This window comes from Zeugodacus cucurbitae, chromosome 6 (genome assembly GCF_028554725.1).
Source record: "Zeugodacus cucurbitae isolate PBARC_wt_2022May chromosome 6, idZeuCucr1.2, whole genome shotgun sequence".
Taxonomy (NCBI): Eukaryota; Metazoa; Arthropoda; class Insecta; order Diptera; family Tephritidae; genus Zeugodacus; species Zeugodacus cucurbitae.
In genome coordinates, this window is record NC_071671.1 from 26,316,202 (window position 1) to 26,329,215 (window position 13,014).

The 13,014-nt window shown below is 37.1% G+C and overlaps 1 protein-coding gene across 2 annotated transcripts in view; it reads right to left on the reverse strand.

The window, feature by feature from the left end:
• Positions 1-11,331, reverse strand: part of LOC105213995 (MOXD1 homolog 1) — a 33,918-nt gene extending 22,587 nt beyond the window's left edge. The window contains exons 1-2 of one of the 2 annotated variants that reach the window (XM_054232781.1): positions 10,304-11,331; positions 9,428-9,961 (exon numbers count right to left, since the gene is read on the reverse strand). In XM_054232781.1, the coding sequence (XP_054088756.1) occupies positions 9,428-9,955 (528 nt within the window). In that variant the 5' untranslated portion in view covers positions 9,956-9,961; positions 10,304-11,331. Of the gene's footprint in view, positions 1-9,427 lie in introns of both variants that reach the window. The other variant, XM_011187138.3, reaches the window with a different exon arrangement.
• Between the last annotated feature and the right edge of the window lie 1,683 nt (positions 11,332-13,014).

Genomic DNA, 13,014 nt, shown 5'->3' on the forward strand with positions numbered 1-13,014 from the left:
AAATCGGTCCACTACCACGCCCACAAAATGGCGGAAACCGAAAACCTTTACAGTGTCATAACTAAGCCATAAATAAAGTTATGAAATTAAATTAAAATTTGGAACATAGGATCGCATTAGGGAGGGGCACATTTGGATGTAATTTTTTTTTGAAAAGTGGGCGTGACCCCGCCCCCAAATAGGTTTTTTGTATATATATTGCAAGGCAAAAAAAACTGTATAAACCAAACTTTCTGCAGTCGTTTCTTTTAGCCATTTCCTTATACAGTCTAAAAATGAAAGAAATCGGATAATAACCACGCCCACCTCCCATATAAAAGTTATGTTGAAAATGACTAAAAGTGAGTTAACTCACTAACGAAAAACGTCAGAAACACAAAATTTTACAAAAGAAATATCAGAAAGAGACTGCACTGAGATTTTTTTACAAAATGGAAAATGGGCGTGTCGTCGCCCACTTAAGGGTCAAAAACCATAACTCAGGAACTACTTCACCGATTTCAATGAAATTCGGCATATAACACTTTCTTGACACCCTAATGACACGGGTGGAATATGGGTGAAATCGGTTCACAACCACGCCTACTTCCCACATAACTCAATTTTGAATTATTTTGATTCGTTCACTTTATAATATAATATATACATTAAGAACCAATGAAGATATCGGAATAAAACTTTACACTAATACTGTATTTGAGCGGTGACATCACTTGTGGAAAAATTGTCAAATTCGGACTAAGACTTTTCAAGGCCCCTGATATCGAACATGAAGAACTCGTTGACTAAGAATAAATTTTCACCGAGGTGTCCCCATATACTATTTATGATGATTTTCGTTATTCTATTGAACTTTATTCAGAATATATGCGTCGAATTGTGATATCTTTATAAAATGACATCAATAAATTGCGAGAGTATAAAATGTTCGGTTGCACTAGAACTTAGTCTTTCCTTACATGTTTTAGGTTAATGTTGACACAAAAACAAAAAAAAAGATTTAATCGACGAGTGCTTGACCCTAGAGACATCTATTGAAACAAGGCGGAAGCAAAGTTGTAGACCTAATATAAAAATTCTTTAAAATATTAAGCTTTATTGTCCGCCTAAAGCTTCCAAAAGCTCTCAAAGCTTGCTAAAATTATTAAAAGTGTAATTAGAGGATCCGAAAAGTAAAAAGTAGATTGGAAAGGAATTAAAAATTATAACTTTTAAATATGTATTTCAATCGTTGTATTAGTAATATTTATGTGTCCACCACTATGATATTATTGTTCGACTCAGTCTACAGAATCACAAATGTTGCCCAGATAATTTATTAGATTAAATTGAGTATTTATTAGCTGGTATAGTGCTCCACAATGTAAACTTAAGTTGTGCACATTCTCATGCAGTTATTTATGCAACTTCTCAAAATAATCTAATAATCAAATCAAATCACAAAATCATGTCTCCAGCCTAGAAGAGCTTACAAAAGCAAACAAGAAAATAGCCAAAAGTCATACAACAACGTCACCAAGACATGTAATCGTATTATTATTTCAGTCATTGTGCAATGTCCATCGTTACTGGTTCATTGTCAGTGTCAACGTTCAAGGAGGCGTTTGTGCAAAGGACAATACCATAAGCAACAACAACAGCAACAAGCGGCAGATAACGGCGCTAATTACACCCACTCGCCCACTGCAGAGCAAATACACACAGTATTGAATAATGTTGATGACCCCACCACTCGGGAGTAGTGAGAGCAACCGCACTCAACTGGTGCATTCTGTTGGAATAGCTAAACTGTTTATTCAGACCAAAAGTTTATTCATTACAGCAAATCTGAAACTAATTTGCTGCTGCACAAACTGAAATATGTTGGATGAGTTGAATGAGCTGGACGAATTACAAGCTTGTGGTGCTAATTGCGATTTTATACAATTCACTGTTAATTAATAAAGTGTGTGAATTGGACTAAGCTTGAGGGCAACTTTGATTTTGATTTTAGATTTTAGCTAATTGAATTTTGTTATATGACCGCATTTGCTGGGTAATTCTTTCAGTACAAAAGAATGATAAAGTAATTACTTGTAGGGGAAATTAAACTATTTTTACGTGTTGTTGTTGTCTGTTCAGTTATGCATGCTGTAGTCTAGTTATTTGTTTTAGGAAAGCTTGTTGGGTGACAGTTTATACAATTCTTAATTCTATGAATGTAAGTTATATCCACTTAACTCGAGTTAAGAGCTAATTATATTGTTGTTCTACACTCAAAAATGCCTCTAGAAACAACTAAAACACAGCCACACATGTTCCGCAATATTTTTAAAAGTAATGTCAAATTCGTAATCAATGACCCCGAAAACACCCGAGTAACGAGCTTCAAGCGAATCCGATGCATTTTTACAAAAGCTGTATTGATTTTTTGGGGTAATGTCAAAAATCTGATCTGATAGCATTAAATGTATCTCGGATTCGTATTCAGCGACCCCTAAAAAAAAACTTTCTCAGAGTTATACCTCCATGTCAGAAGCTTTTGTGTGGCTTTGTTAGGATACTATCTAATGAAGAACAGCTGTAGATAAGCAGCTGTAGGAGTCTGTCTGGAAGTTATTATATAGTTCAACCAATTTAGTGCTCTTCAGGATATATGTATTTTAAGCTTCAACGGATGATTTTTGAGACCCTTTGTTCCAGTGGGAGATACAGGAAATGAATGATGATAGATGATCGAATATTATGTACTCATGTCGCTTGCATAATTGCGGTATGTTATAGTCCAACATACTTTACTCTCTAGTTACTCTCTCGCTATTCTCTCGTTACGTAAACCATAATTATGTGTAACAATCTCTTCAATTTCTAGAAGTAGTCAATCTAATTGTCTGATTTTCATTTATTTTAAATAGAGCACACATTCTGAAGAGTTTATGTTTAATTCTATTCTTTATTAAACAGAAATCAAAGAATGCAAACAGATAATTAAATTAGAAAAAATGGTTGTTCCTAAATAGTATGTGGGTGACATAAGTAAGTGCTTACTTCTCCATAAATGGCATTTCATTGGAAATAATTCCGACACATAAATTAAATAGAAAAGTTAATAGAGCATAAATGACATTCTGCGAAAAAATGTAATTGGAATTAGATTTTGATAAATTTAATAATAATTTTGCTGGAGAGTTCATTAAGCCAAAGGGTTGAAGTGTTTCACAAAAAAATCTTCTTAAAATTTTATTTAATTTCTACAACAATAATCACAACAAAAATTAAAGTTAATTTGACCATAAGATTGTGTAAGAAACTCAGAATACATACCAAATAAATTATGCTCTCACATTAATATGACTAATGTATTAATAAAGGGTGATTTTTTAAGAGCTTGATAACTTTTTTAAAAAAAAAAACGCATAAAATTTGCAAAATCTCATCGATTCTTTTTTTGATTGGTTCATGACATTTACTTTTTGAAGATAATTTCATTTAAATGTTGACCGCGGCTGCGTCTTAGGTGGTCCATTCGGAAAGTCCAATTTTGGGCAACTTTTTCGAGCATTTCGGCCGGAATAGCCCGAATTTCTTCGGAAATGTTGTCTTCCAAAGCTGGAATAGTTGCTGGCTTATTTCTGTAGACTTTAGACTTGACGTAGCCCCACAAAAAATAGTCTAAAGGCGTTAAATCGCATGATCTTGGTGGCCAACTTACGGGTCCATTTCTTGAGATGAATTGTTCTCCGAAGTTTTCCCTCAAAATGGCCATAGAATCGCGAGCTGTGTGGCATGTAGCGCCATCTTGTTGAAACCACATGTCAACCAAGTTCAGTTCTTCCATTTTTGGCAACAAAAAGTTTGTTAGCATCGAACGATAGCGATCGCCATTCACCGTAACGTTGCGTCCAACAGCATCTTTGAAAAAATACGGTCCAATGATTCCACCAGCGTACAAACCACACCAAACAGTGCATTTTTCGGGATGCATGGGCAGTTCTTGAACGGCTTCTGGTTGCTCTTCACCCCAAATGCGGCAATTTTGCTTATTTACGTAGCCATTCAACCAGAAATGAGCCTCATCGCTGAACAAAATTTGTCGATAAAAAAGCGGATTTTCACATTTCGAACCGAACACTGATTTTGGTAATAAAATTCAATGATTTGCAAGCGTTGCTCGTTAGTAAGTCTATTCATGATGAAATGTCAAAGCATACTGAGCATCTTTCTCTTTGACACCATGTCTGAAATCCCACGTGATCTGTCAAATACTAATGCATGAAAATCCTAACCTCAAAAAAATCACCCGTTATTTATATAACAAAAAGTACTCACTTCCTTGACATGCAATAACTTCGTCGCTTTGTGCTTGTATACCTGCTATTTTCGACAAATTAATTGCTGTACTGCCAGTCAGTCTTCCGCTTGTAGCTACATAAGTTTTTGTCACATTTAATCTTTGCACATTTCTGAGAAATGACAAAACATTTGTACATAATATCTAGCAGGAGGTATGGATGCTAATGAAAGGACACGGCTAATTAAGAGGAAGTTAAGACATGGCGGGTGTGTGACATGGCGGCAATATGAATGTGAGAGCAAGGCTGGCAGGCCAAAAACCAGCAACAGTTACAAGTGTTGAACTGCGAAGGAATTCACACATACACAAATATATGTACTTCTATGTTAGATACAGTGAGCGGACGCTCAAAGTGAAGGATGCTAGTATTTATTACACCAACAAGTGACTTGCCTTTTTACCAAAATAAAAGTGACAAACTTTGTTTTTTTTTTTCTTGTAAATATGTTTTATATGCTATGTTCTCCTCTGCTTTGCTATGCTATGCTATGCTATGTCAAGTTCATACATATATATATAGTATTTATTGTTTGCTTATTTGTAATGCATATTAATCTACATATAAATACATATATCCATTTCTACAAATGTTGTCATATAAGCAAACGCAAATATATTCATAAAACTCATAAATCAACCTCTATCGTTACGTAACATATGCTTGCGTCTGCTGTAAGGTATATGTATTCAAATGGCTTATTCCTGTTCTCATATCCGTACACATTTCCATATCCTCTTCTGCGCATACAAATGTTATAATTAAAATTGTGCTTCTTATCTGGCAGACCTTTGTTATACACATACACATATACTTCAATATTAACACAATATTAATACTGAAAATGGTCTAAGCTCAAGTTGCACTAGTCACGAACTTTTTCAGCCACTCAGGTGCTTGCTTATATTGATTCATATTCATACTTTTATGTTAGTAGTTTGTGTGTGTGTGTGAAAGTATGCGAAAAGTGCTCTCATGTGAAGTATGTATTAAGTACGGTTGTGTTGCCACTTGTACTAATCTGCAAATTTATTAAATTATTTATTGCGCAACGTGTGTTTACAATAATAAATATGTATCTTTGCTACTTCGGTATACATTTGATCTACTTAACTACGAAATAATAGTCAGTTGGGTCTTATCATTTGCAAGGGGCAAACAAAATTTGGTCTGTCGGGCGGTTGGACACTGAAATGTATTTTTGCAGACGTTGTAAATCATTCTTGATTTAAATTCTTTTGGGTACATATTATTAATTTTAAAAGACCTTTTAAAGGGTTTCAAGTAAATACCAGCAATGTATACTGCTAAGGTCTCTTATTACCAGTAAGACCAAGACTGATAGTACAAGTAAGCCCACAAATCCCGCTGACATTTCTCATCTAAAAAAATCAGATTTAAAACTTGTAGGATCTTTCATTTTGCCGGACAAAATCGAAGCGAGAGAAAACAGTCTTTAGTCTTAAGGCTAGGAAAGTTCTACCAGACTGGAACAGGCCGGGCTAGAGAGGCAGTCTTTCTGTTTCAACTGTTCTACTTTAACTGTTGTTAACAATGTCCTCATCCAACAATATCCCCTTTTAAAACCTTCATTACTTCCGTCTTTATTCTTCTTCTTGACTGACGTAGACAACGCTTACGCGGTTATAGCCGAGTCCACAACAGCGTACCACGCATCTCTCCTTTTGGCACTTTGGCGCCAATTGGTACCAAGTGAAGACAGGTCCTTTCTGGTTCTTCCATCGTAGTGGAGGCCTCCTTCTTCCTCGGCATCCACCAGCGGGTACTGCATTGAAAACTTTCAGAGCTGGGGCACTCTCTATAAGGGGCTTTATATTATCTAATACATTAAGGAGTTCTGTCATTAACAATGCTTCGGGTTCTTATCAATATCAAATATTTAAGTGAACCTCGATAGTGCCAACGAAGAGGTAACTGATAGTAAATACACTGATTTTAAAAGTTTAGAAAATATTTAATACAGAACTCAAGCCAATAGGTTACAGTTACGAAAAAAACAATAACTTCGTGATCTCTTCAAACGTTTGGATAATGATATTGAACGCCAATCCACACCAATATCAGTACTGTTTGGTAAGATTGATAAGAAGAAGAAGATATCATAATTGACTCTTTGCTATACAGAAGAAGCCAAATAATAGTCAAACCAGTGAAGTTACGATGATCCTGAAATTCTTACTGAATAATTAAGGTATAGAGCAACCGTCCGAAGTCTAAAAGTGCTTATTTGGAATCGTTCGTGGTATAATCTGTTTGAGTGTGGAATGTGATTCGAGGGGACGTATGTTTGAAGTGTTTCCAAGCCTTAAGAACTAACTTGATCATAAGTTCAGTCTTCATTAATAAAAAATGTATATTTATAAGACAATCGAGAAGCCCTACGAATCGTATTAAAACAACGAATTTACTCGAAGTATCATACTCAAAAGAGGCTTTCTGAAAAGCTTCTTTCAAACGTTTGGATAATGATATTGAACGCCAATCCACACCAATATCAGTACTGTTTGGTAAGATTGATAAGAAGAAGAAGATATCATAATTGACTCTTTGCTATACAGAAGAAGCCAAATAATAGTCAAACCAGTGAAGTTACGATGATCCTGAAATTCTTACTGAATAATTAAGGTATAGAGCAACCGTCCGAAGTCTAAAAGTGCTTATTTGGAATCGTTCGTGGTATAATCTGTTTGAGTGTGGAATGTGATTCGAGGGGACGTATGTTTGAAGTGTTTCCAAGCCTTAAGAACTAACTTGATCATAAGTTCAGTCTTCATTAATAAAAAATGTATATTTATAAGACAATCGAGAAGCCCTACGAATCGTATTAAAACAACGAATTTACTCGAAGTATCATACTCAAAAGAGGCTTTCTGAAAAGTAAGATTATTTCATGCAAAAAACTCGTTTTTGGAAACAACTATGAGGTCACTGAAGCCATATCGGAACTATTAGTATTTAAAGCTATTATACCAAGTTTTTGTAAGGATATCTACAACCGTGTTGTTTATATATATATTTGTTTACTAAACTGGTTCACTCTTCACCCGATTACTGTTCTTGTTACATATTTAGTTTTTAACAACTGGCTTAAGTATCGACACAATTTAAGCATATTCTCACTAGACGAATCGAATAAAGGACACAGAAGCACATAAAAATCCAATATAAAATTGACGTTGCAATGCAAAAGAAGCATTAAACCTTCGCCTTCCAGAATTTGTCAAAACTTAAAAACACATAAAAACCTGCGTGTTAAGTTGCAAGACTTTTTATGACTCGTTATTTCGAAGCAATTCGATATCGAATAACGGCGCAGCGCAGTGAGTATGCAATAAAAATACAGGAGTAAGATTTCCAAACAACCATTGTTGTGTCTTAACCGAAAACAACAATAAAGCACTGCATTAACAACACAACGGATGGAAGCCCTTAAAAATTAAACAAAAATTTGCAAGTCGGCGTCTATTAGGGTACGATCACGATAAGCAGGGAGTAGAGCGCGCAGTGGCGGCTAGCTGAAGCGTAATAGGAGTAGCTGCTGGTAATAAGAGTAACTGATTTGGCAAAAAAAAGGAAAAAAAAATGGAGTGAGTGTGAACAAGCCTTTTTTGTTATATGAAGAGACAAAAGGAATGCCTAAAAAGTGTTCTCTATGTAAGTATATACATACAAGTATACAAAGAGGCTTCGGAAGTGTTATTTATTAGTCAGTGAATTTGAAGCGCAACTCAAAGGGTGTGTGAAAAAAATTTAAGTGAAACCTTTACAAAAAAAAGCCTAAAATATATATTTACATATCAAGTTGACGCGAAAATATAAAAAAAAAAGAAAAAATACAAAATGAATATTACAAAAATCCATAATATTCTGATACTTGCTTTAAAATTTATCAAATATCCTATAGTTATTTCATATCAGAGATTGGATTTTCGTCCCCAAAGTTGTTTAAAAAATGAATCAAGGCAAATGTCACCACAACAGCCTTACGATGTTCCTACAAGAGAAGAACTTGAAGAGTTCAACATGTGCGAAGTCGAACTGTAAGATGTGAGTAGATTTCTATAGAATATACATATATATTAAAACGTTGAGGGCTTTGTATATCTCGGAAACAGCATAAGTACCACTAATAATCTAAGACTGGAAATCAAGCTCAGAATAACTCTTGTCAACAGGTGCTACTTTGTGATCGGTAGGCAATAGAGTAGCATATCCCGTCCTATTACACGACGCAGCAACATAAAATGACAAACCGCGATGAGAAAGTACTTGGAGCATTTGAGAGAACGGTTCTCAGCAAGATCTTTGGAGATTTACAATAACATGGATATAGATAAGCACGAAAATCCAACGATTGCATTGTTTAGGCCATGTGGAACGTATAGTAAACGATAATGCAGTGAAAAGTGCCTTAGATGCCAGACCAATGAGTGGACAACAGAAGATAGGGGCCCACGCATCCAATGGAAGGACCAAGCGTTTAGTGACCGGTCTTGTCTGTACTTGAGATCTACAACTAGCGTGACTTCACAAAGTATAGAGGCAACTGGCGAAACCTCACCTCAACAACGCGAAGTCTTCTTCTTGACTGGTGAAGATACCGCTTACGCGGTTATAGCCGAGTCCACAACAGCGCGCCACGCATATCTCCTTTTGACAGTTTGGCGCCAAATTGGTAATACCAAGTGAAGACAGGTCCTTCTCCACCTGGTCCTTCCATCGGAGTGGAGGTCTCCTTCTTGGTTTCCACCAGCGGGTACTGCATCGAAAACTTTCAGAGCTGGGGCACTTTCGTCCATTCGAACAACATGACCTAGCCAACGTAGCCGCTGTCTTTTTATTCGCTGGACTATGTCTATGTCGTCGAACAACACATACAGCTCAGTAACAACACGAAGTGCTTTTGATTAAATTGCTTTTAATTCCCCATCTCTTTAAAATATATGTAGTATTAGACGTTTCCAAATTTGTGTATCCATATTAACTTATATATATATTATGTATATAAATTTATTGTATGTATTTTTTATGGCACTTCCAGATATATAGTACATAAGTACATATTAATAACTCACCAGCGCATTTGCTTTGCCTGTGCGATCGTCGACCCACAGCAACACCAAATCAGCATTAGCCATACGAGGATTCTTCCGCGCAAAACCGAGTCCGATGAAGCCGCGCGTATTGACAGTGGCGCGAAAGTGTATCTCCTTCGAGTTGGTGCCTTTCAGCCACCACTCCAGCCAGTACAGGCCATTGGCATCCATCATTTCGATGCGACGCCAATTGGTGTGATGTATGCCCAATGACGACACATTGCCGGCACTGCTTGTGTCGCTGGAGCTGGTGCTCGTGCCGCTATTGCCACCGCTGCTCGCGACAGTGGAATTTGCGGCGGTTGCAGTGGCATGCTGCTGATGACGATGATGTCGCTGATGCGCGGCGTGTGCATACTCCGGCAATGCGGTGGCCACTTGCAGTGCGACCAAATGCATTGTCAATGTGATGATAATTATGTAAAGGCCATAGCTTTTACGGTTCGAGGCGACAGCGCAGGCAGTTGCCTTGCGCAATTGTTGTGCTCCTTGTAGACAGTGGGCCATTGCGGACTAGTTGTTGTGTAGAATTATTAAAATTATGATTTTTGCTTGTTTTTTTATTTATTTTTTTTTTTAAATTTTTGAAGGTATTTTTTTAGTTTACACTATTTAAAAATTTATAATAATGATAATAATTTGGCTTTAGATAGATGTTTAGGCATTTCTATTTTTAACGGTATATCACATAAAAATATTTTTTAAATTATTTATAACACTTCTCTTTACCGTTAGTATTATTATACAAATATTTTTACAGAACTTCACAAAAGTAACGCAATCTGATAAGCAAATTTATGAATTTAGTTTATTACAAGCATATTTTTAAATAAATAAGTGCTCATATTTGCTCACCACACTTATAATTTTTTTTTTTCGTGCACTTCATATGTAGGTGCAGCTCGTATTCCAGTTATAGCGTAAGTTATTTTTAGCAACAAATCCAATTTCCTTGCATGCAGCTGCCGTGCCCAAGCAACCATGCATAGGAGTAAGTATGTAAATATGTTTGTTGTTATGCACTTTTAAACACACGCACACATTTATAAAATTATTTTTCGTTTTTGAAGTAGCAGCTGCCACTATTATCACTACTTCCCTCCAGCTGGCAAGGGCTCCCTAATTTTCTTATTGCAATACCTTTGCAGGCGTTTATATGTTATCGACCTATGTACAAAGAAATGTGAGTATTTATATATACAAAAATATATTTTATTTGTTTTGCTGGAAGGTAGTTTAGTTACTTGCTGAGTTTTGAACTCGCGCATGCGCTACACACTCACTTGCGTACTTGAGCGATTCGGAGACGACGCGCAACACATACAAATATTTAGAATTATACATTTAGGTGTGTGTGTGTGTGACCTTTTAAAGCGAATTTAGCAGCTGCGGCGAAGGGCTAAATGAGCGCACGAGTTCATTAGGCTTATTTCTTGTTGTTGTTGTTGTTACACACATTTGTCGCTGCACTTAAGGATGCGTCGGAAGGTACACAACTTATGCTTCTATGCAGGTATAGTTGTTTTAAAAAATATTTTTTTTTTGCACTGAAAACAACAATTTTTATTTGCAAATTTTATTAAATTTTTTTTATAATAAACACTGCTTTTTTTTTTTTCTTATTGCGCACATTCCAACACTTATTATCCAATAATATATTCCTTCAACACTTAAAACACCATTTTCATTTAGTTAAGTTATATTTAAGTAGGTAAGTTAAGTCGCTTACATCGTCCGTGCCACATTAACGCGTAGTTCTTGACAGCGCGCATATCCCTTTACAACTGCGGCTGCGCGCCTTTGCCAGAACGTGTTCAACTTGAACGCGCCAGCTACTCAGCCAGCCAGCCATTGCTGTGGATGGTTTCCTTCGCTCCCTTCTGCCTATAACGCAACAACAACAAACCGGCGTATATACTCGTGTAAATAATCATCTGCCTGGCAGCAAGCCAGTCCGAAGACTCAGCCGGCAATATGTTGTGAATGTGCCGGTGAGTGAGTTGGTGAGTCAGCGCGCCGTTTAGTCATTCGTGTAGGCAATTCATACTCAGCACCAACTATTGATAGACGGCAGTTGTGCTAAAAATATTGTTATATTTTTGTTGCTTTTGTTTTTACTTATATATAGTTGTAACCCAGTAAGCGTTTTGGTCATTGTTTGAAGAAATAAGTTATGTAATGTACGCCCAAAATAGTAAGGAAAATGGACAGAAGCTTATAAGTTTTAAAGCAAGTAGGTAACAGATTTGATGTAGGAATTGGTCTACTTCAGGTTTTTCGATGATATCCACATATATATATATATATATATTTGGCGTAGGAACTCATTCCTCCTTTTTGCTTTTTGGCGCCAACTGGAAACACCAAGTGAAGCCAGGTCACTTTGCACTTGGTCTTTCCACCGGAGTGGAGGTCGTCCTCTTCCGCGGCTTCCTCCAGCGGGTACTGCATCGAATACTTTCAGAGCTGAAGTGTTTTCTTCCATCCACACAACATGACCTAGCCAACGTAGCCGCTGTCTTTTTATTCGCTGAACTATGTCAATGTCGTCGTATAAATCGTACAGTTCATCGTTCCATCGTCTGCGGTATTCGCCGTTGCCAATGTTTAGAGGACCATAAATCTTGCGCAAAACCTTTCTCTCGAAAAGAGTTCAAGAGTCGTCTCATCGGATGTTGTCATCGTCCACGCTTCAGCGCCATACATCAGGACGGGAATAATGAGCGACTTATATAGTTTGATTTTGGTTCGTCGAGAGAGGACTTTACTTTTCAATTGCCTACTCAGTCAAAAGTAGCACCTGTTGGCAAGAGTGATTCTGCGTTGGATTTCAAGGCTGACATTGTTGGTGTTGTTAATGCTGGTTCCCAGATAAACGAAACGAACAACTTCAAAGTTATGACTGTCAACAGTGACGTGGGAGCCAAGACGCGAATGCGCTGACTGTTTGTTTGATGACAGGAGATATTTCGACTTGTCCTCATTCACTACCAGACCCACACGCTTCGCTTCTTTATCTAGTCTGGAAAACGCAGAACAAACGGCGCGGTTTTTGCTTCCGATGATATCAATATCATCGGCATACGCCAGGAGCTGTGCCTCTCTATTTAGCTCTGCAGCTCGTATTATTTTTTCCAGCAATAGATTGAAGAAGTCGCACGATAGTGAGTCACCCTGTCTGAAGCCTCGTTTGGTATCGAACGGCTCGGAGAGGTCCTTCCCGATCCTGACGGAGCTTTTGGTGTTGCTCAACGTCAGCTTACATAGCCGTATTAGTTTTGCAGGGATACCAAATTCTGACATCGCGGCATAAAGGCAGCTCCTTTTCGTGCTATCGAAGGCAGCTTTAAAATCGATAAAAAGATGGTGAGTATCGATTCTTCTCTCTCGGGTCTTTTCAAAGATTTGGCGCATGGTGACTATCTGGTCCATTGTAGATTTTCCAGGTCTAAAGCCACACTGATAAGGTCCAATCAGTTCGTTGACGGTGGGCTTTAGTCTTTCACACAATACGCTCGACAAAACCTTATATGCGATATTGAGGAGACTTATACCACGGTAGTTGG